Source organism: Aythya ferina (genome assembly GCF_964211825.1).
Source record: "Aythya ferina genome assembly, chromosome: 3".
Lineage (NCBI taxonomy): Eukaryota > Metazoa > Chordata > Aves > Anseriformes > Anatidae > Aythya > Aythya ferina.
Genome location: NC_140298.1, coordinates 77,825,616 through 77,849,703, shown reverse-complemented (window position 1 = coordinate 77,849,703; position 24,088 = coordinate 77,825,616). Strand labels below are relative to the sequence as shown.

The window sequence follows — 24,088 nt, the reverse complement described above, 5'->3', positions numbered from 1 at the left end:
CACGTGTTCCCCCATTCCTCAAAATGGAGAGAGATTCCTGGTATAGCCATGTCTGTGCGGATGTACTTTCCAAAAGTAGACCAATTCTCACTTTTTTCATCATGGAGAGATTTAGACTGGGGGGAAAGGATACCACTCTGAGTAGCTGTGACAACCCAAGAGAAGCCACTGCAGAAATGATAGATACCAGCTGCCATAGGCTGGTTCAGGACTTTTTACTGTCACAGCTGCAAGATCAAAGGTGAAGGCTCCCAGTCCATAGCTGCTGCCTATGTGGGGAGGCCCTGCCCAAACCCCTCAATACCTGCTTCACTCTGCTTTGACAGCGGGTATGGAAAAACTAAGTGGAACAAGCTAAAATAAGGGATTCAGTTTCTTATGGCAATTGTATACTAGTCTTGTGGTTAGCCATTTTGTTGATGTGTTTGAGTTAAATGAAAGCAGCTCAGCTCCCTTCTCTTTGGATAATCTCTTTGTCTGGTTCTTCAGTGAAAAAAATTGCTACAGGCTGATTTACCTCAATGGAAGACTTCCCTTATATTTCTGTTTTTTAAGATATAACACTATAGTAATTGATTTGTTTTGTTTTGTTTTGTTTGTTTGTTTTTCAGAGCCAGAAAAATACCCTGCAGCTAATCCATCCACCAAAAAGGCAGTAATACCAGGTAAAGGAATAAAATATATTTCTTTCAGGGTATTTCTTGTATTCTTGAACCAGTTTATTGCATCATAGCACCATCTGCTGGATTATACAAAAGCCACTCTTTGAAGGGTGTTCAGTGGTGGTGATTTTTTGTTTGGTTGTTTTGTTTTGTTTTTGCCTTTGTTCATGATCTGCATGTCAATTATTTGCTAAGAACAATTGAATTTTGCAGAATTTTGATAATCTCTAAAATTATCATTGCTTCTTGTCCTCTCATAGCAGTTGTAAGAGGGCATTTTGGGTCACTCTGAAAATTCGGGTTCTTCAGAGTGCTGGTCCCACAGCAGGTTTTACAAAACTGGAATTCTAAGAAAATAAGCTTAAATTTGCACTGAAAAGACAGACAAATATTTTTAAACAAAGTAATAGCACAAATTCATATCAAATTCAAAATAGATTGTAAAAAGTACCACCTTTTATTGATTTCTTTTCTGTTCTGCTTCACAATCATCTTTAAAAAATTCACAAAGTAAATCTGCTAAATTTAATGATACTGAGTCTAATGAATAACAATCTACATATTCAGAACATTCATTGTTTTACCAGGTTTCAAATTAACTATTAAAAACCAGAAATGATTCATAAGTGAAAATGTGATAGCTATAAAACTGTGATATTCTTTTAACCTAAAGTAGGGCAGCTGATGTTGCAACAGGTTCAGTCAATGTTACAACAAGTTCTGTGTTGCTGAACTGTTCTTGGTATTGGCATCACAGATATGCGCTGTATGGGCACTGTCCCCGTGGAAAGCCCACTCTCCCTGTTTCTTGCCTCCAGCCTTCAGCTGCTTCCATTGCATGTGGCTATATAAATTTATGTGGATATGTGGTGTCATCCTTTTTTTTTTTTTTTTTTCAACTATTCTCTAGCTGTCTTTCTCTGGTTCAGACCTTTTTCAGTGATCTACCTCACAGATCACTTCCACTGAATAAGGGAATAACAACTTGTATCAGCAGGGGAGACTGGGAACTGGCCAAGGGTCAATGCCAGCCAGTAACATCTTAAATTGCCTCTATCTCAAAGGGACTTGTAGCCTTGAATTGCAGTCAATATAGGTAAGCATAGGGCATAATATACAGCAGTTAACTGTGCAGCTGACCTAAGAAGTGCCATTTCCCCACAGATGCTCCCAGTGTCTGCTTTCTGTGTTTGTTTGACACCGTGTTCAGTTGTGCTAACACAACTGGGAGAATAGTGTAAATCACATCACTGCCGTGGGCTGGAATTAAAAAATGTCCTAGAAATGTGTGTATGTGGCAAGGTGTTTAGACTGCATCACTTCACTAAATTTGGATTAACAAACTTTTATACCCATGTACATGATAATTTCTTAAAGCATCTTTGTTGCCAAAGTGTGTTGTATAGCTAGACCCTTAGATGTCCCGACACTAAATTGCAGATATCATTATGTTAGAACCATATGCTCCTAATTAATTCATTCCACCTGCTTGCCTCCAATATTTGTGTTCATTTTTGAAAAATATTCCAATGAGTCTGTTTGTTGGCAAGAATGGTGATAACAGTAATGTATTTAAGATAAAGAAAAGAAGAAAAACTGGTATGGCTTTTATGGAAAAATAAAATGGGTTTGTCTGTTCTAACACATTTCTAAATATCTAGTTTGTCTTAAAAATGGTAAAAAGCAGTAGACTATTGACTTCTATTTTATGCTTCCCCTCCTCAAATAGCACAGTTCTCTGAAAATTAATTTACCCCCAGAATAACTCACCATAGCGAAATATTAAATACGCTTGTTTGGCAACAACATAGCTAGACTGCTGCCTATTAGTACACTAAATTAAATACATTATCCAATTTCATATTTCATTTTCTTCCACATATCTTATTACATCACAAGCTGTACCCTAGAATGCCTAACGCTGAAGGTTTATTCCTATTAACAGACTGAACAGACTGAGAGCACAGCTGGTCATCTTCCACTGCTTCTACACCACATATGTTCTTGGTCTTAAAGTCACTGGTAAAGAAATCCCTGCCTAATACATAATGAACTATTTTTACCTCCATATGATTATATGGAGAAAGCAGAGAAAATTACTGTAGATAATTGAAGTCTATGACAGCTTCTGAGTCTGGAAATTGGTGGCTGCCATAGGAAACCAACCTTAATGAATATCTGTTACCAGATTTTCAAAGTGCATATTTTCAGATGTACTTTTATCTAACTGGAAAAATTTCCTCTCTGATGCTCGTCTGAAGATGGAAACCAAAGCACTTGTCTTTAAAGAGAAGTGTAATAGATTCACAGGTATATACAGGTATATGCAAGTTCTGAAGGGAGAAAGACTGCTGAAGAGGTGTTGAAGATTTTTCATCATGCTAGCCTTCTCCAGTTACTGTCTTTTGATATCCCCATCCAAACCCTGCTCCTCTCATTTCCCCAGCTGTGCTGGCAGGACAAGTCTGAGAGTGACCCCACCTTACAAAACACCTGTCTAGCATTCCTCCTTTGTGGAAGGGCATAGGTTTCTTTCACATGATTTCTTAGACCATCCCATGTGCACTGTGCCAATCTCTGAAGACCAGGCAGCTCCCGAGCTTCTCAGAGTCTGACATGTAAGTGCTGAGCACCTGCCACATCCCACTGGTGGGGAATTTTGATCCTCTGGAGAAAGTGGAAAGAGCTCCCACACCATGCTGTGTGTCTCCCTCTGCAGTTATCACTAGCATATGGCCAGGTGAGTGGTCCAGGTGTCAGCAGTGGCTCATAGATGCATGGCAGCCTGATAGATCTGCTTTGGCACCAGGAGGAAAGCAAGTACAGGAAAGTGCCAAGGAGGGAAGGGAGTATGTGAAACAGGCTCAGTCCATGCAGGAAGCTTTTTGGTATGTTTGGGTTCCCCAACAGGCATAGAGCATCAAAGCCACCAAGCCCCATGTGTTTCCTTAGATAGGGTCAGGACTGTGAACAGTTCATCTGTGAGTGCCTTCACTGAAACCAACAAAGGTTACTTATAACTTTGTGCGCATTCTCTAAGCACTGGTGACAGTACTTTTCCCTCATGATTTGCTTGATTTAAAAATCACACTCAACTCTTTTCAACAATGTAAAAAATTAAATCCTAATTGCAGTTCAGAATTTCCCTGGAATGGTCTTGCAATTTTTAATTTAATTTTATAGTATAATTAACAGATTTTGTAGTGTCACTTAATCATCTAATTCCTGATTTTTAATGCCTAATTTTTCCCATTTTCCTCTCCACACACATTAAAAATAAATAAATAGAACAGAAAAGAAAAGAAAAGAAAAGAAAAGAAAAGAAAAGAAAAGAAAAGAAAAGAAAAGAAAAGAAAAGAAAAGAAAAGAAAAGAAAAGAAAAGAAAAGAAAAGAAAAGAAAAGAAAAGAAAAGAAAAAGTAAATTTCATTCATTACTCCCTTTGGGTTTGTAATAGAAACTCTTTTTGACCACCATTTCCCCTGAAAATCGATGAATGTATTTTGGACTCAGAAAGAAAAAAATAAGTATGACAGATGAAAGGTCTATTTTAACTGCTCAGATGTCAGCTGCATCCAATCTCTCAAACCTACTTTGTCAGTTGTACTAGAATTATTATTATTTTATCATGTCTCTGATTTTTTTTCACTGGTAAGAAGGAGTTAGGAAAAAAAAAATATATAAAATTCCTTTTGAATCCCAGAAGAGTTTCCTTTTTGGTCCTGGTTAGCATAATTCTTCCTCTCTCCCACCTTAACTTTTGGGGTATTTAAATATTATATTGTCTCTCTGTTATTTGGTTTCTGTCTGGTTTTAAAGGTTACAGGCTTGGGTGTCTTTTCACATAAGGTAGAAATTATCATCTCTCCAGTCCTCAGTAACCTGCAGAAGCTGGGGTTTGGTCCTCACCTATTTGTCCCAGTGAGTCTCCACTGTCATTAGTGAAGCCTAGCAGCTGACTCTTCTCCTGGTCTGCCAGGAATTCATTATACCCCCAGCAGCTAATACTTTGCTGCTATAGTGGTCCGTCACTCAACATTTTTTCAATATCCATGGAAATATATTAGGTGGGTGTAGATAAACAACATAAATCATTTTAGCCTACTAACATTTTCATCCCATCTCAAGCCTAAGAAGCCATTGCAGACTAAAAGGTCTTATATAGCCCACTGGATCATGTAAGCCGGATCATTATCCAGCTCTTAATGGGAATGGAAAAATGAATTCTTGACATATGCTGCAATAAGGGAAGAATATTCTAGTGTTAGAAGATTTCACTTTAATACTTTGTATTCTTCATATACAAGATTTATTTAAGTGGAGCATGAAATAGCTTATCTTACACTAAGCTTTCTGATCTGAAATCCAGTTTTTATCCTCTAGTTTTTTAAAATTTCTTGATCTAGAATACAGGATATTTTTGCTAGTTTTGCTAGAATGATGAGATGCCCAGTCTCATAGCCTGGCTGTTGCATTTATACATTCCTTACAATATACTGCATTTCATTATCAGATATTGTTAAATAATTTCCTATACTTCTGTTCACACCAGAGTTAACCATGAATACATGTGTACTTTAATAATAATAATAATTAATAGCAATAGTAATAGTAATAGTAATAATAATAATAATTAATAAATAAATAAATAAATAATGATAATAATAAACTTGTTTCTTTGGCTGTTACCAGATATTATTAAATGTTACAGTCTAGTTTTTGCAATGCTACAAGGTACTGTTGTATTGCTAAAACTAAAATGGCATTACTTTAAGAGCAAGGCAGGGGGAGCAAGTTAACTACAAAACAAGAAATGGGTTGGTTCTTTAATACACGAAAGTTACCAATAGTTAGAAGAGTCAAAATAAAACGCCATTTAAAAACAATTGAGAGGTAAAAGGATTAAGTGACCACTGTTTATGGAAAAGGGCATTTTAAGGAATTTTGTTCTGTGGCTGGCAAGATTTAATAGCCCTGAAGCTTTTTCATGATTAATTGCTCTTTCAGCAAGAATTGGGCCCAATTTCAAAGCATCTAGTATGTCTTTCAATCTCTTCTGAGTCAACAAAGCATTTAAGTACATGCTAAAGCTGTGTTGAATCCAGACTATCACATACACTGCATATGATTACCTTCTCAGATGTTTATCTTTGGGAAGTGGTACCACCTTTGCTTTGCTAGGAAGGGAATAAATTGGCCTCATCTTGCCCATTGAGGCCATTATGAAAATGACACTTAATTTACAAAGGAGCAGGAGTGAAGTCAAAAGAGGTGATGTGAACTCAAGTTTTCAGTACCATATGTGATTGTATTACATATACAATTTATAACATTCTTGAATGTAACAGTGCTGTATTTCTAGTGATACAAGTAGACAGAAAGTAGAAACACAATATACTTCACTGTGATGTTTCTTAGGTATGATTTTTCTCATGTCATACAGGTCTGAATCAACTACAGACTTGAATGTTTCTGTATTAAAAAGTTGCCACCTAGTATCGAAAGTACAAAGCAATCTACTATCGATCTGCAGTACCGCTTTATTCTGCAGAGTGACACAATCTGATGAGTTTTCTCTCGTTTAACAGCTGAACTACAGATGTAGTTCAACACAGGATTTCTCTAAATCCAATTGTCCCTCTAATTATTGAGAATTGACCGGAAATATTTATGCCTGAGCAGCTTAGTCATCTTAGTCCTCAAAAGGTTCAAAGTATCCCTCAGATCTCTATTTAAATGAAATACAGTCCAAGGTTTATCTTTGGCAGACATGAACTCTATGTCTGTGCTTAAAGATTCACATCATGTTTTTAAATTATTTTTTTTTTGCCTAGATGCTCATGCCAGAACTCCTGAGACTAGTGAAGTTAATTTGTTCCTAAATCAAGTTGTGCTACTGAGGGGCATTAAGAACTGATCTCTTCACAGGGACTCTGTTCATAACATACGAGCATTTCAGAAATGAGTGCTATTTGTGGGTGATACACCAGTTCTGAACGTAGGCAGTTCCCTAGCCAGCATTGTAGGATTAGCCTAATTTTCTTTTTAAGAATTGTGAATCAGAAAGAGTTTTATTCCAATGGGAAATTAGGCACTGTTGTCTATGAATACATCCAGACTGTGCACTAGTTATGCTAATTCTGCTGGGAAACTACAAGACCCACACCTTCCCCTTGCCACATGACAAAAGTGATGCATGTTTTCCTAGGAGTGATCAAATATATTCTATATTTACATAAGTGTGCACTTCAAATGTGCTGACTTAAGCAACCAAATTCTTTGCACGTGATTTCCATCCTCAGGGAATGTTTTTCCTTCAACTGAGAGATTTGCCAGGTTGTCAAGACAGACATCGGAAATCTGAATTCTTTCCACAACTTTCTTATGATGTTGATTCCTCTTAATTATCCTAACTTTTGCAGAAACTAACAGAGCATTTTAGACTCCAGTGAGGTAAATTATCCATCTCCCTTCTGAGAGTCATCTTCATCTTTAGGCTTCAGTACGGAAGCCTTGTGGAATAAAAATGGTTTTTGTGTGTTTTTTGTTTGTTTTGTTGTTGTTGTTGTTGTTGTTGTTGTTTGGTTGGTTGGTTTGGTTTGTTTGTTTGTTTTCTCTGGATTAATAAACTGGATATTCTAAAAGAATAGAATGATAGGCTTTCTTCTGACTATCGGAGGACCTCCTCAATTTCAAAGAAGGATCTGAAAACTGAGAATGATCAACCCTCTCAATAACCCTATCTCCTAAGGTAGGGGCAGTACTCAAGTGCATTTTGATAATTTCTTTTTTTTTTTTTCTTCTTTTTTTTTCTTTCTTTCTTTTTTTTTTTTTTTTTTCCATCTACCTTGCTGATGAATAAGAAAAGGTTCTCTAGACTTGAATGAATGTTTCTAGACATCTTTATTCAAACATGTCCACATAACACAGAGGATCCTATACTACTAGTCTTATTCTAACTTCAAGATTTTTTGTTTGTTTGTTTATGTATACCTTTTTAGGAAAACACAGTTTGTTGACTATTAAAACATAGAGGGGTTTTCCCTAAAACACCAAGGTATAACCAGCTGAGCCTCTTCTCCATGACAACTTTGACAGCAAAACTGTTGTATGGTGATGTCGAAGGATCTTGAAAGCATCTAACTTGCTTTTGATGAAGACTGACCAAATCAGCTGAAATTTAAGGACTTTGGTCAATTTGTCTATCCTATCAGTGAGCTTCCTCACTGAGCTTCAGTCATACAGTCAGTTCACTATCTTTATCAATCAAAATGTACGGTGGCAGTGGATTTGGCAGTGATCCAGTCAGAGAAGCAGCAGTCAAATGCAGGAAAATGAGTACTTCTGGGGAACAACTTGAAAAATCAGGTTTGATACAAAACTTTCTCATGTGGATTATCTCAGGTTGAATAACATGACTCAGCTCATGTTGCAAGCTTTCCCTTCAACAGAGGAGACTAAAGGGACCTTTTCTGCTTATGTTCTCAATATTCTTAACAAAAGACTATCTTGCAGAGCTTTAGCACCCTATCTCAGTTGGTTTTAATTAACCAGCGTTGTAAAGGTCTAAGAGGGAAAATGACAGGCACATAGCCTATAAAACCAAGATTACAAGACTGTAAGACTTCCTACTCTCTAAGGATTTAGTATTCAAGACACTGCATAGAACATAACAAAAGCAGTCTTTAACTAGATTCATCAAAATAATTGTGGCAAAATTAAAAGTACAGAAAATGCCTTTTTCTGCGGCTACTGAGTGCAATCAGTATTGTTTATCTGACATGTGGCATATACCACAGAACAACAAATCCATTTGAAATGCCATTTATTTAAATATTTTCCCAATTTGTGTATTTCCAAATTCAGTTTTTATTTTTCTGAACACTTCTTGGATATATGTGAATTAGAACATAATACAAGTGCAAGCACACACACACACACACACCTGTGCACACAGATATACAGATCAGAATGGGATGTCAATAGTTCTCTCCTGACAGATGGCAGAAGGTCACAGTTTGTGACTGTCCATCATCGTACTGAAGATTAAAGTGTACCACAACAAACATGCCAATCTACATGCTTTTCAGCACTGTTGGCACTCCAGGGAAGAGTGTGACTTGGAGAAAAGATGAGCAAAATCAAGTTCAGGTTCTCTTCTCTCTTCCACCTGCTCCAGCAGTATCTAGGAGTGTGTCACCAAAAACACATTATATGGTTTTAAGAGCAAGTTATACACCATTTTTCATAAATCGGAAAAACCTTTTCTTGAAAGCATCAGAGCTTATTTGATGGTGAAATATCAAAGTAAATCCAATCTTAATTCCATGCATGGTAAGAATATATTTTGTTACAGAAGAACTTTCCTGAACGAAAACATGTAAAGTCTCTCTCTCTCCCTCTCTCACACATGCACACACACACCCACACATCTTTACAGATAAGAACAACAAATGTCATGGCAAATATTTAATGTGCCTACAGTTGGCAATATCCCTTCATGTGTCATATTAACTACTTGTTAGCAAATAAATAAATAATAAAAAGACATTTAAATCAAGCAATGGTGATGTGAGGCAAAAAGGAAAGACAAAGATCTAGACCTGAACTGTCCTGTAGTTTATGGCTCGTGCAATGAAAGATTTCAGTTCATTCTATTAAAATACCATAGGAGGCATTACCTGAAATTTCATATCATCTCAGATTTCCACTGAAGTGCTTGATGTCAAGTTCTATTAGTTATTAATTTTTTTTGAAAGGATGCTATTTCAAATTGCTTCTGGAAGCAAAACTCATATAAAAGAAGCTCTGTGGAACATCCTTAACTTTTACAGTTTAACAAACAGGAAACAAAGCTAAATAAATAAAAAATATTATACTTTGCAAAAATGCTTGCTGAATGTTTTTAATGTTATACTGTTCCCTGATCTCATGAGAGCTGACAGATCTTAGAATGAGAGGGAAAAATAATTGCCTCAGAATCACTAAAGCCATAATTACGTTTCCTTTAGTTTCCAGGAAGCAGTCCTGAGCAAAAGAAAAACAGAAAACCCCACGAAACCAATCAAAACTCTCATTTCACAGGATGAGTCCTAAAATATCTGAATGAAATTGGATACTCTGAAGAGCACTTGGGCTACACAAAACCAAAGCTGCAGCTGTTGTTATGATTAAGCTCTTTGAGTCAGACAACCCCCTGAGTCCCAAAATTCTGTCCTCACACTTTTTGCTGTTTCCTTGGCTTGGATTGCCACCCAAGCTAGGATGCCATCATAAAAATATAAGATTTATCCAGGTAATAAACTATTTAAAGCCAGCCCACTCTCTGTCTCCACTTATCCTTATTGCTGGAAGAATCACATTTGTGGCTTATTGCTTGGACCACATCAACCTGCTGCTTGACCATCTCCACTGAATCTCATGTCATATATACAATGTGATTGTAAATAATCAGTAATAGTCTATATTATGTAAATTATGTAATAAACACATTAAAATGTTCTTTATATAACTATGCTAAAGTTGTGTCCCTGATTTCAGAAAACTAATTGTTGTGCTTTAAAGTGCAGAAAAAATTGCTTATGCAATTGTCATGAAATTCCAGCAACATTTTTTGTAAAATGGTAAAAATGATAATCCTTTGTTGTTGTTTTTTTGTTTTACAGAGCTCAAAACAAAACTATTTAGAAGCTACATTTTGCTTTAATAATTATATATATAAATTGGCACTTCGGATAGATTTTAAAACAGAAAAAAAAATAATATTTCATTACAGATAGAACTACATGCATTGCTTGATACAACTTACTAGGAGTAGAAGTATGGAGTAATGACAAACTTTGTCTAAAAACTTAGCAGTTGTAGTTTTTTCATATTTTGGGTTATCATGCATTTTCAAATATCAATTATTTTCATAGATCTGCATAGTATTTCTTTTAGATATGCACAGCATTTTATATTAATACTGCTTATAAAATAATATTGAATGTGGATACTATTCATATTAATATGACCAATATTAATATATTGGTCAATATATTTCATTTTCTACTGAGAAAAATTATCCCTTTTTGCTTATTCAGTTCAAGAATAAATCAAATTTAAGGACAGGTTTGATTTTAGTGAGGGTACAGCATACAGAATCACTTTGAATATGGAACTTTGTATCTTGATTCTAGACTTCAAGTTGTTAAGGTACTAATATTCTTTAATTTTATACTAGAGCATTTATACAACTATTTTTCATAATAAACATAGAGAAAATATAGTCATCCTATAGAAGGAAGTGATGAGCATGCAAAAATGCTCCTTTATGCAAGAATGTATTTAATAGAAGCGGCTGTTAATCTTTTTATCAGTCAGCTTAAATGTTCTTGAATGTAGGTAATGTCCCTGTGTAAATCAAACTGACACACTGGAGTTTTTACATATACTGTGTAAAAGCATGTGCAGACATCATCTTTGGATTTCAAAAGCTGATCTATTATTTTTGATATTATGAACATTGCCCATGCCTGGTAGATGATGTTGAGTTTCTGAGAGACAAGTTCAATATTTTCCTCTTCCCTTTGGATGGCTGCCTACTCCTCTAAAAGTGTTCTGAAACAAATCCTGGCAAGATGAAAAGAGCTCTCACAGAAATTCCTATCAAAAATTTGTAAATCCCAGTCATGGTTTACCAGAGGGGTACAGGTAGGCAAAGCTTTTCAGTTTCAGGCCCCAGACCCTTTAGTAATCAGCTTCTGTTGTCCACAGCTCCCTTCACATTGCGTATTCATGTAAAAGAGTCCATACCCCCTCCTTATGTACCATGGTTATAAAGCTGCAGCAGCTGTATGAGATGTTCTGCTTAGTCTCCAGTCTCTGTGACAAAAGGCAAGGAGCATGTCACAGATGTCTGCAGAGACACATACGGCTGGTTCACAGGCCTCCATTTAGTCTGCCATGAAGTAAAACTGCAGATATTTTAACCTGCATTACTACTAGAGTTCCCTTTAGCATCTTATGATATGGGTTAAATCCTTTGATGTCTGATATTAGCAGTTATCCTGATCCTGTTTCCACATTGTGAAAATCACTGGGGATAAAGTGACTTATGTTAACTATAAAGGTTTTATTTTGATGTGCAGGAAGATAGAGAAAGGCTCACCTGAACTGACCCCCCAAAGCAATGTGCCACATCCAGAATCCACTAGTAACAGGTTTTTGAAGTTTTTTTGAGGAAGTTCACGGATGATACCAAATTGAGTGGAGCTGTTGACTCCTTTGAGGGTGGATGAGGTCTTGCAAAGAAATCTGAACAATTTAGAAAGCAGGGCAACTACTGACAATATGAAGCTTAACAAGAGCAAGTGCCAGATTCTGCACCTGGGAAGGGGCAACCCTGGTTATACGTATAAACTGGGTGATGAGGCGCTGGGGAGCAGCCCTGCAGAAAGGCATTTGGGGATTTTGATCAACAGCAAGCTGAACATGAACAAGCAGTGTGCCTTGGTAGCCAGGAGGGCCAACTATATCCTGGGGTACATCAGGCACGGCATTGCCAGCTGCTCTGCGCTGATGGATCCTCACCTTCAGTCATGTGTGTAGTTTTGAGTGCTGCAGTATAAGAAAGACATAAACTGCTAGAGAGAGTCCAAAGGAGGGCAACAAATGGGGTAAACAGTCTAGAGAGCAAGATACATGAGGTGCAGCTGAAGTCACTTGGTTTGTTCAGCCTGGAGGAGAATGAGGGAAGGCCTCATGGCAGCCTGCAGCTTCCTCATGAGCTCTGCTCTCTGGTGACCAGCGATAGGACCTGAGGGAATGGCTTGAAGTTGCAACAGGGGAGTTTCAGACTGGGTATCAGGAGAAGGTTCTTCACCGATAGGGTGGTCAGGCACTGGAACAGGCTCCCCAGGAAAGGGGTCATGGCACTGAACCTGCTGGAGTCCAAGAACTGTTTGGACAACAATCAGACATATGGTCTGACTTTCTGGGTGGTCCTCTGGGGACCCAGGAGTTGCACTCAGTGATCCATGAGGGTTCCTTACAACTCAGATATTCTGTGATTCTATGATTCTAACATGAAAGTGATTGTCCAGCTCAAGTAAAGAAGAAATTATAAAAAGAGGAAAGTGTGCTTGACTTTTTTTTTTTTTTTTCCTTTTTAGAAACACACAGGAAAGAAAAAATGGTGGATACTGGTAAATATTATCCTTTTTTTATCTTATTTTTCAGCTGTCCCAATGTTTTAAAATAATCTTTGTTGTAAGTAAATATTTGGGTTTTGTTTGCTTGCTTTTACAGCCAAAACAGCAAAGAAAGAATCAAAAGTACATGGTAAGACCTGCAAAGAACAGTAATTTCTCATTTATCTGTTTTCATTTTAAGTTAAAACAGGATTAGGTAAAGGGAGAAGAGAAGTTAAGCCAGGGATAAAGATTTGTTGGTTTACTCAAATTTACTTGAGCAAATGACTGTGGAGCAGCCATGCAGCTATTTTGCCTTCTGGAACAATGATCTTATCAAATGTACATGAGAACGATGGTGAGTTTGTTTTATTTCAGCTTTTAAAGGTTTGTCTTTTCAGGGAGGAAGGGGCCTTGCTTGGAGATCACAGTAAACTGATAGAGAGCAAAACACAAAATAGGAACTTGAGCATTTGGAAGGGAGGAAAGAAGTAGGTTGTTTTGGTTTGGTTTTATTTCAAATATCTATGCCCACATATTTTATTCCTGTAGCTAGGTGCTGTTATTTCTGACAGGAATCTACTTCTCAAGTTTAACCAAATTTGGAAGAGCATAAAGATTTTAAACTCCTTTTACAGACAAGCTTGATGACTCACTCATCTGATGACTCTATTTTCTTAGATACAGATTCTGAGCAAAAAATACAGTAGACAGTCAATATACTAGAAAAAAAAAAAAAAAATCCCTCCTCTTCTGCAGCCTAAAAACCTGACACAATGCTTCAAAATGAGGATATCAATAATGAGAAACAGAAGTGTGGTAGCTTAATTCATTTCAATCCAATTATGAAGAATAATAAACAAATGAAACTGAAAGACACATGTTCAAGCAATACTTCTGAAAATGGATCTTCCCCTGTACCAATACAAGCATGGTTCTTTTTCCTAAGTTATGCCTTGAGTTTTCAACAGACTCAGAGAAAATACTCTTAACTTCCCAGGATAACTGAGATTAACAAAATGAGATTTCTGTTGCATATCCTCCACCAATGTTTTACTTTGCAACCTGTTTTTCCTCCTTCTCTTATTACCTGAAAATAGCAAAGCTAGTGAAACCGTATCTATACCACCTGACCTTGTTTTCCATCGCTTTTAAGCTACAGGTTTATTAGTCGTCTGCTATAAGACTATCCAAACAAGCAACATACGTATGCCTCAGTTTTTCTCTGCATAAAAACTAATGAATGAACAGTAGTTCAACAGTAGTTCAGCCTACTCTGTGAAAATAGGTAGCACATTGACCAAGGGATGAATATGTTAGGATATTCTGTCCTATTCTATAAAATCGATTCTAACAGGACTTTTATACATTTGCAAAAGTTATTCCCTGGAATACTTTCTTGTATTTTACAGCATCTGTGGAAACTCTGAAGTCAAAAGGTGGGTAACTTTTTTTGTTTTTAAAATTAAATTGGAAGAATGCTGGTGTTTAGTCTGTTCTTTATGAAAATGTTTCTTGTGACAAAACTGCTAGCAGGTATGACTTATGTAAAATAAAGTGACCTTTTAAATATTAATGAGTCCTTTCTTGCAGCAACTGAAAGGCCCCTTAAAAAAAAAAAAAAAAAGATCTTTTTTCAAGTTATCCATGGACTGACAAACTACAATTCTCCAACTTTACCAAATGCATTTTCTAACCTTAACTCAAGCCATAAGTGTTTTTGTTTGTTTGTTTGTTGTTTGTGAAGGGCAGAAAAGACAAGTAATCAATCTTTTATAGAGACGTGACACAAAGTAGTATCTCTCTTTTTGCCAGTCCAGCTGCAGCACAAAACCAGTGACTGAAGCAGTTATATTTACCAAGTCTAGGATTTTTTATGGAGAGGTTCAGCTTTTGCGTTGCTTTCATGCAAGAACTGCCAATGGGAGAGGGTGGAAGATATGGGGGCAGAACTTTCTTCACCATCTGTTCCTTCCCTGAAGGCACAGGGCACTGGGACTGTTCAGAAACCTCAAGGTCTTAAATTCCATCTGAGCAAATATTAGGTTGTTCGTGTTAGTGTCTGAATTTTTACGTATACACAGTCTAAGATATTAACTCTGAATCTTTAAGAACATTACAGGTACCAGTCATATCTTAGAAACAAGTGGAAAAGCACTTCACTTGGAAACAAGTGAAAGCACTTCACTTGGAGTTCATACACTACTGTATTTATTCACATCAAAGACCGCCTTGCTTTGCAAACATTCCTATTGAAACAATAACACTACTTTCATAAACTGCTCAGACTTGTGAATAGTTTCCAAATCTGTCTGCCAAAAGTCAAAGGCAGAGAAATGAGAAATATTAGTTTTTAACACACTGCTGTCACTCAATCATCCTCTTTTATTTTAGAGTTCATTTCCAAAGAACTCATTGGAAACCAATATAGTGTTCTGCAGAATGAGGAAGGGTTGTAGAATCACAGTCTTGGAGATTAATGTAAGGAAATCAAAGCTGATGCAGCATTCCCTTTATTGGATGTTTCTAAGCTCCCTGCTTCATGGGCTAAATTCATAATGCTGTCATTGCTATGCAGCTAATTGTATTGAGCAAAACAGAAAAAAAAAAAAAAACTAATTTAGACACTGCTTTCTTTGTACTCCCGCCAGATAAAAGGGAAAACTGGTGAGGGGAAAAAAAATGTATTTTGTGTGCATCTTTTCCACTTTCAGCAAATTCTAGACTGCAAAATCTGAAAATAAAAGTAGTCTTGCTGCTACGGGTGACTGAATAGAGCTTTTACCAATTGCTTGAAGCCTCTGAGCAAATCTTTTTTGAAACATTATTATTTCTTCTGTAATACTGTACTGTGCATTCAATGACAATATTTCAACAACTATGAACCCATTTCTGCCAAACCTGTGGGTTAAAAAAAAAAAAAAAAATAGTGAAATGTTTATTTCTTGCAGAATTAAGTCCATTTCTGCAAACTTGAAGTTTTCCTTGGCCACTGCTGGGAAATTGGCCTTTAGAAAATGTTATTCTCACTGACGATATTTACCCTTTTATTAAGAGCTATTTTCTTTGGGTCTTTTGTGAATTATAATTAACAGGATCTTTGAAACAACAGAGACTTTATCCATATGTTTGGTTGCAGTGAGTGGTCTCAAGTTTTTCCACTGAATAGCATATTTCATACTTTTTTAGATGAGAAGCAAGCATTTGTAAATGCAATTTGTCTTCATCGTGTCACCAGTATTTTGAAGAATAGAAGAGAATCCTGAATTATAAATCTTGAACTAAGGGGCACTAGAAATAAAACAAAATTCACAATTCACTAAAAACAAATGGAAATTCTATGTTTCTATCATAGCAGACAAGAATTGTTCTGTTTTTTTCTGCTGTCAAATTAGTGGTTTCACAACTGAAAATGTTGATCTTAGTTTTATCATAGCATCAGATTAATGTTGAACCCAAAATTCTTCTCTTGTATTTAAGTTAATAACAATTTTGTTTTAATTAGTTACCAAACCCTGTTAATCAGAAACAGCTGATGTTAGCTCTAGAATAATTGTTTATTTCTGAAAAAAAAATAAATTATTAATAAGTCATTTAATTTAACTTTTTGTTGCTGATTTTGAAACTCAAGCATAGCCTGAGTTTCTGAGAAAAATGATGTTTGTGTTGAAATGTTATAGCTGTTATTGCCTCTTAGTAAGAATCACACAGGAATGCTGCTGTTTTCATCTAATTTTAATTTTTTACAATGACAGACAAATTCTAGCATTCTTCAGTAGCTATACCTTTCACTAAGTCTGAACAAGACCATTGCTTTTTAGTCTCTATTCATTTGTTATTTATTGCTGCTCTTTACTGAGTTGTTTTCCTTTTTTTTTTTTTCTCCTGACATTAATGCATTTAGAGTCAGTAGCTCTGTAGTTGCAGTGTAGTTTTGAATATTCAGTAGCTGTTGGCTAATATTGACATTTTTAAGCATATTTATGGAAGGAAAACCATCTTTGCCTGAAAACAAGTGAGGTTTTTGATATAATTCTCTTCTTATGTAATTAAATTAAGAATAATATGACATGGAAGAAGGTCTTTACCATTCCCACTACCTTGTATTTCTGAAAAACTATCAAGCTTATAGGAAGCTTATAGGAAGTTTTTTTGCATTCCCTCCAAAAAGGTTTTGTAATGTCTTTATAATAGGGAATTTTTTCTTTTCTCCATGCAACAGAACAGTTCCTAAATCATAATAGACACTTTCTAGGTTCATGATTGCTTGACGTTTGTGAAGTCATGACGAGGAGCTCCTGCCTCTGATGTCACAGTTCAGAGAGTTTTGCCTCCACTCAATGTTTTATTTTAGTTTTCCTTCACATTGAACAAACATCTCAAAACAGCTTTAAAATCAGTGGCACTTTGGAATACATATTTCTGATATAGGTTCTAGTTATGAAAACTCCCTGTTTTGGGATAAAGATAGTCGTACAAATTTGATTGTAGCCTATAACTATTAAAGATGCAGAAATATTTCACTGTTGGATTGGTCTCCTGGAAAATAATATAATAATACTTGCTAAGTTCTTTCTTTTTTGTTTCCAAAGAGCTTATGATAGAATCAGTGGAACAATTATCATACAAACCAAGTTGATGCACATTATGCCAACTTACTATGGATTTTGTTGTGAAAAGACAAAATATAAAGGGAGTCCAGACGCCATGTAATTCATCTATTTCTTTAACTATAACTTGCTGAATAGATGGATTCCTGGCAAATTTATACTTTTGCTTTTGCTTTCACATGCATCTTTTTTTATTATTAGTTCAAGTAGTTAATTATTTATTTTATGCCTGATGTTCTCCTTCTGAGAAGATTATTCTAATTCCATGTTACTTAGGTGATACAGCTAAAGGATCAGCTTTTCATGTAGGGAGTGCCTGCAAAGGGACAGATTTTACAGAGATGATCTTTCAGGATGCCACTCAGAAGTGTCATAATCTTGAAAATGCTTAGTAAAAGGGATAAAATCTTTAGCTACTTAGAAAACTTGTCCATGTTCTAATACAAATGAAACAAAACCTTCATTGAAGTCTTATTCCAAAACTGATTCTACGTGTATTTATAACAACTGTTAAAGTGACACCGATTACCTTGATAATAAAAGACCTCTCAGCATCACTGAAGCAGCTCACACCTCTGTTCTCAAAAAGCTGAGTGAATAAAGCGATGTTCTTATTCTTCTTCCAAGTATTACTCTTCCATGTCCAGATGATGCTATGTGCCAGTTCCCAACAGCAACTGAAGTGCTAATCTATCATAGCAACTTATTTAGAAATGCTTATAGAAGCATTACAGCATTATTGAATGCACTGATTGACAGAATACTATTAATAGTACAAGTTGGTATTTTTAAATATTAGCTACAAGGTTGCTCAAGACTGACTGGTTCTCTCATCATAGCTGTACTCTTTGTATACCACCTCCACACAATTTTGATGACTCTAAATACCTGTTCATCTCAGAAATTTGTATTGCTCTTCTAGGTTGATATTCAGTGTCTAGAAAATATTTTCAGTTTTTATTCCATCAGTCTTCTGGTTTTCAGAAATTGAACAAACCAAAACTGCTTTCTTTTAGCTAAAATGACTAACATGTTTTGGAGAAAACAACTGTTCTCAAGAATTCATTATATTCTTATCATTGCTGCTGAAAATACATTTTGGAGTGCATATGGGTCTAAGTGCCCCTTTTTCTTTTTTTTTCTTTTTTTTTCTTTTTTCATATTAAAATAAGCTTATTTTTTAATATTTGACAGTTTCAGCAAAATTATTAAAAGCCCTGTGCTCACAGTGGCAGGGCTCAAAGCCCAGATTCACCTAGGCATGTAGGTATCTAATTTATTTCTGATTTAAGTAGCCTGGCTAATCTGGGCCTAAGTAACCTAGATGTCAATAGAAGAGATCTACAATAAATATTAACTAACCTTGTTCCTCTTTGCTGTTCTGTATGTCTAATGACTGACACGTTAGGTACTTGAATAGAAAAGGAGTACTCACTTTTTTTTTTCTATGGATCATCAGTCAGTCATCCTTTCTATTCAGACTTGACTTTCAGGCAAACTGAAGATTACTTTCTATAAAATAAGTTACCTGAGTGTCCTGGTTTCAGTTTTACAGAGAAGTAACTGAGGTGCAATATTTCACTGTTTACATGGAGCTTGCTCACAAACACACTCTCAACCCACAGCATTCTGGGATAAACAAGAGCAAGTGGCAGGGGAATGATTGATGTGTGAGAGTTGGTCCATCCCACTCAACATTAAGCAATTCATCTGTCCATACCTGACATTTCAGTAAATCTTAGGAAAGAGTTCCTGATGGGAACAGAATATCCTTCTTCTGGCCTCAAGCCCACTTGCAGACACTGCAGACAGCCGGTAGCATACAAACTGAGCTGGCCTGCTTAGGACAAGATGTCCATCAGCTTCACAAGGCTTCCCTGCTGCCTGGGCTGCAAGCTTAGTCTCAGGGTAGCCACCAGGACACCCCCAGCAAGCACACTTGGAAGCACTTTATGAATTCTTTAAATTCACATAATTTCTCAGTGAAGAAATAATGGTAATGGAATGTGACCCTCAGTATTTACTTCAGCTTTAAAATGCAAGTTTCTAATTTACTACCACTGTGATTTTCTGTAATAAAACACTGAGTTGAAAATATTTCTGTGCTTGTCAGGTTGACATAACAAGCTGAGTGGATGTTATATGCTGATAACTCTGTAGCTGTAAAGACATTTCCATACTAAATATATAGGTCATTTGAAGTAAATTAATTTTCATTTTCCAGTTGCATCCTGCTATTTATGCTGATTTTTTATTCTTTTCACTTTTTTAAACTAGGCAACAATGGTGAAGCATATTTTCTTAATGCTACCTTTTTTTTTTTTTTTCTCAAATGCTGTAGGAGGATACCTTTTTAAATTAGAAGCAGCTATGCTCATTCAGCATAGTGGCTACAAATTGCAACTACAAAAGCTTGCCTTTATGAAAGTGAAGTGATGGCAGTGCCATTTACAGCTAAACAAACATGTTTACATATTTGCCAGATTTGTAGCTGAATAATTTAATCATATGACCCAAAATATATTTTGTTCTAAATATATTCAGAAATCTACATGAAATCTTACGCATTATCAAACCTGCTATATAAATTGTCATAAATTATATAAGATACCCCTATTTGTGTAAGCTTCCTAGAAGAGTAAAGTCTGAAGAGTTTCCGTCTTCCACCTCCTCCTCTTAAATCATTTAATCCTTAGCATAGAGCTGTGAATGAATAGGCTCCGTCCCTTGTCTCTGAGGCTGTGCAAATTGATTTGGGAAGTGTGCAAGCTAAAGCTTGGGGATACTCAGTGTTCAGACATTCTGACCTGAGTTTTATTGCTGCTTCTCTCTGGCATCAATAAAGATCTAGCAGCCCTGCTGTTACAAGCGATCGGATTCTCTCCTCTCACACTCAGAAACTGCAGTACTCACAAGAACTAAATTAGGTGTCTGTGATACACAGTCTGACTGGAGCCTGTTATCCTCAGTAAGAATAAATACATGCTTAAAAATATATGGAAATGGTTTGCTGTGTCAGGGATGCAGAGTGAAGATTTCTGCTGTTGCAAAGAGAAAAACATACTTATGTTGGGAACCCTCACATGGCTCGTTAAGTCTTGCTTAGCTCTCTCCTCAGCTATGTGATATGCACTGCAGTTTAGCCTCTGTTCCTCCTGAGATCAAGAAAAAAAGATGTTCCTTTTCCTTTTCCTTTTCCTTTTCCTTTTCCTTTTCCTTTTCCTTTTCCTTTTCCTTTTCCTTTTCCTTTTTTTCCTTTTCCTTTTCCTTTTCCTTTTCCTTTTCCTTTTCCTTTTCCTTTTCCTTTTCCTTTTCCTTTTCCTTTTCCTTTCTTTTTCAAAGAAATTCCTGTTTGATTTTTTTTTTAAGATAGGTCAAAAATGCTTGTATGTATGTGGTCTTGTATCAGAGAAAAAAGCAATCTCATGGTTCAAAATCTTTGAAATCATTTGCTTTAAATTAATCTGTAAGTATTTAAGAAAAGCAACACTTCTGACCAGAAATGCCACTTAAAGATAAGAATCTTTTCTTGCAGCGGTACCTGAAAAGAAGGAAGAAAAAGCAATGAAGGCAGGAGAGCAAGGTAAAATGAAAACAAAGAATGTTAACATTATCTCTCTTCAAAAGACAACAACACAGAAACAAAAACCTCAGATTCAGACAGCTAGATGACAGCAACATTTAAACTCTTTGCTCTGGCTGTTATTTGCAACAGCTCTGCTCTGTTTATCAGAGCAAGAGGGAGTTTCCACCAGGAACCTGGCTTTGTCCAGAAAACCACCACCCCTACAAAAGCTGAAAGTGAGCAAGCCACTCGATTCATCTTAAAAGTCCTGCACTGGGACTTTCATATTCCACAGGTCCTGTGAGAGGCTTCCTACCCCAGCAGCCTAGGCAGGGGTAGGGCCTTAACTCCTCAGTCTTGGAGACAGACTTGCAATGAGATATTGCACAGACAACCTGCAGTCAGAAGAGCTGCCTTTCTTATCCCAAATGAAATATTAGCCCTATGAAGAGCCTTGAAGATCCACTGCAGCTTGAGAAAACTCAAAAGGATTTTGAGAGCAGAACTTATAGATGTTTGTAGCAAAAGAGTTAGGATTTTTAATGTGTGAGGTATGAACAGGAAGGTCTAGAAGTAGGAACACCAGAAGAAGGGATACAAGAACTACATGTGTTGATGTCACATTCTTCAGCAAGCCACAAAGCATACATACAATTTAAAGTTAGTCAGAGCAGAAAAAAACAAGGGTCAGTCTACATTCAGGCTAAAACAAAACTCAAGCCATGACCACAAAGATGATGGTGAGAATATTAAATATATATATATATTTAATATTTTAAATTTTTTAATATTTTTATATTTGTATATATATATCGTTTTAAATTTTTCTTTATATATATAGGTTTGGAGACTTAAAAAAATAATAATAATCTAGATAAAGAAACAAAGGACAGTGAATAAAATTCCACACATCAAATAGCGTGGAAAGGGAAAAGATCATAATCATTATCTACTCTTGAAGTGTACAAGAAGACACAAAGAACAGCAATACATGGCTGCCAAACTAGGAAAAACACAGTATGTTGGGCACATGGTGGCTGGCAGTGCTTGTTCCCTGTGACACTGCAAGATCTTCTGAATAGATTAACTGGATACACACATCTCACTGCCTAACTGCTGGACAGAATGCTTGGACACATTCTACTTGGGATTGAGGATGTGCAAATGCGAATGAGCTTGCAAGTGAGGGAAATTCTCTTTTCCCCTCCTATCAGGTCTCCTATCGTGACCTTCTCCATTACATACATTTATACCTATTATTATTTTACCTTTCAGCATTATATCCTGTAAACTAGCTTCTCACACACTTGTTAATATATAAATAAATAATCTCTTTATTTTAAGGTAGTATGGCAAGGAGCAAAGTAGAAAAACATTAGCATAAAGACCTAAAGCTTGTCAGCACTGGCTCCCTTTATACAATATATACCCACTTCTTTTCTGTTGTATTATTAGCTGCCTACCAAGGTGATTTATGTATTTACTCATGCTCATATTACCAATTAGAGCCCTGATGATGAATTTGGCATTTTCAGTCTTTTCATAATGGAGTTTTTCCAAATTTGCAAGTAACCTTCAGAATAAAGTATAAGGAATAATTACAACTGTAGTTTTGGTCAGCTGAGCTGTTATTCCTCTCTTTTCTTTAGTTTCTCAGCTTCAGCTTTACTCAGCATTACTCAAGACAGAATAGGCACCCTGCAGCAGCTGTCAGCTGCTTGTTAGTTGTCATGGAAAATGTTATAATTAGGTAGGCCTTGGCCTAGATTTCATTCATTGTTAGTCTGGGTATTTCCACACTATTTTCCATTGCTGTACAAGTGCTCCCCAGCCACCTGCACTATTTGACCTCCTCATACATCAGTGAGGTGGTGTTTGCTGTAAGATTTGTCTCTTCTACGACGTGCCACCATTACATGGGATGTTATTTGCAAAATATTTTAACTGTGCCATAAAGAGCACAGATGGGGCAGTACAAACTAAAGTTTCACATGGATGGCAACAAGCTGGGAGTTTCAGGATCCCAGCTGATTTTGATCCCCAAGTTGATCAAACAGGGGACAACATATTTCTCCTAAGAACAGGCAGCAGCAGCAGCTCTGTCTCCCCATATCCACAACCATCTACTTTCTCCAAGTCAAAGCTCCTCCTCTACAGCTCCTTCCAAATGCTGGCAGCAGCTCAGGTCCTCTACTGCACATAAATGAACATGAATATTTTAATTAAGTAATTGTGACTGCTTCTCATTTCTGTGCCCTGTATGTGCTGCCAACACGCTGGACTTTCAAAGACAAATAAGCAAAAACACATTTTCAGAAAGTTTTTTTGAATATTATCACACATCTCTATTTCTGATGGAAAAAAAAGACAAAGAAAAAAAAGTGATGGGAACAGCTCTGGGTTATGTTTTGACTTAAGAGAAAACTGTACTGAATTCACTGATCCCAGGTATCTGGAAGATCTGAGTAAAAGTGAGGACTCTTCCTTAACAGCACAGTATGAATTCATGAAGAAATGTTTTTTAAACTATTTTTTGGATTGATAAATGAAAATGCTTGTTCTTCTATGTTTTGTACAACTTTTTCTACATGTCAACAAGTAGAGGGAGTCTGATCTGATCAAAATTAGAATTTATGATTTAAGAAAAAACGAAGAATATGGAGACTTGCAGTAAAATCTGGTGTGTCAGCAGTCCTATTTGTTTAGCAATTAGGGTGTAGTTTCATTGTTTCAAACCTCAACAATGGTTTTAGTTGTTTAACATGCTGTTGTAGCTTTCACCTCAAATCCCTATTGACTAGAAGGTTGTAGCAACATTCCAGTTCACTGATCTCTCATTAGTAGTAAAAAGAAAGCAAGAAGTCAGAGAACTGCCAGAAGTGTCTGAGAAAAGACAGTGCTTTATCTCTTTACCGTATTTATTTGACAAATGACATGAGCAAATGTCAGGATGTTGTCAGGGAGTTAGTGCTTGTTATTAAGGCAAATGTGAATACGTAAAAGAAATGATGAAACAGCAAATATATTGTCACGTAATATCCAATATTATTAAGAAAGAAGTTAGCTAGAATCATTTAAAGAC

The 24,088-nt window shown here is 36.2% G+C and overlaps 1 protein-coding gene across 17 annotated transcripts in view; it reads left to right on the top strand.

Annotated features, from left to right (window-relative positions):
* Positions 1-24,088, top strand: part of TRDN (triadin) — a 243,505-nt gene that overhangs the window by 143,031 nt on the left and 76,386 nt on the right. For 11 of the 17 annotated variants that reach the window (XM_084515251.1, XM_084515252.1, XM_084515250.1 and 8 more), the window contains 5 exons: positions 612-665; positions 12,814-12,846; positions 12,950-12,982; positions 14,211-14,270; positions 20,977-21,024. In XM_084515251.1, coding sequence (XP_084371377.1) covers positions 612-665; positions 12,814-12,846; positions 12,950-12,982; positions 14,211-14,270; positions 20,977-21,024 — 228 coding nt within the window. The remainder of the gene's footprint in view (positions 1-611; positions 666-12,813; positions 12,847-12,949; positions 12,983-14,210; positions 14,271-20,976; positions 21,025-24,088) is intronic. The other 6 variants (XM_084515253.1, XM_084515248.1, XM_084515241.1 and 3 more) reach the window with 5 other exon arrangements.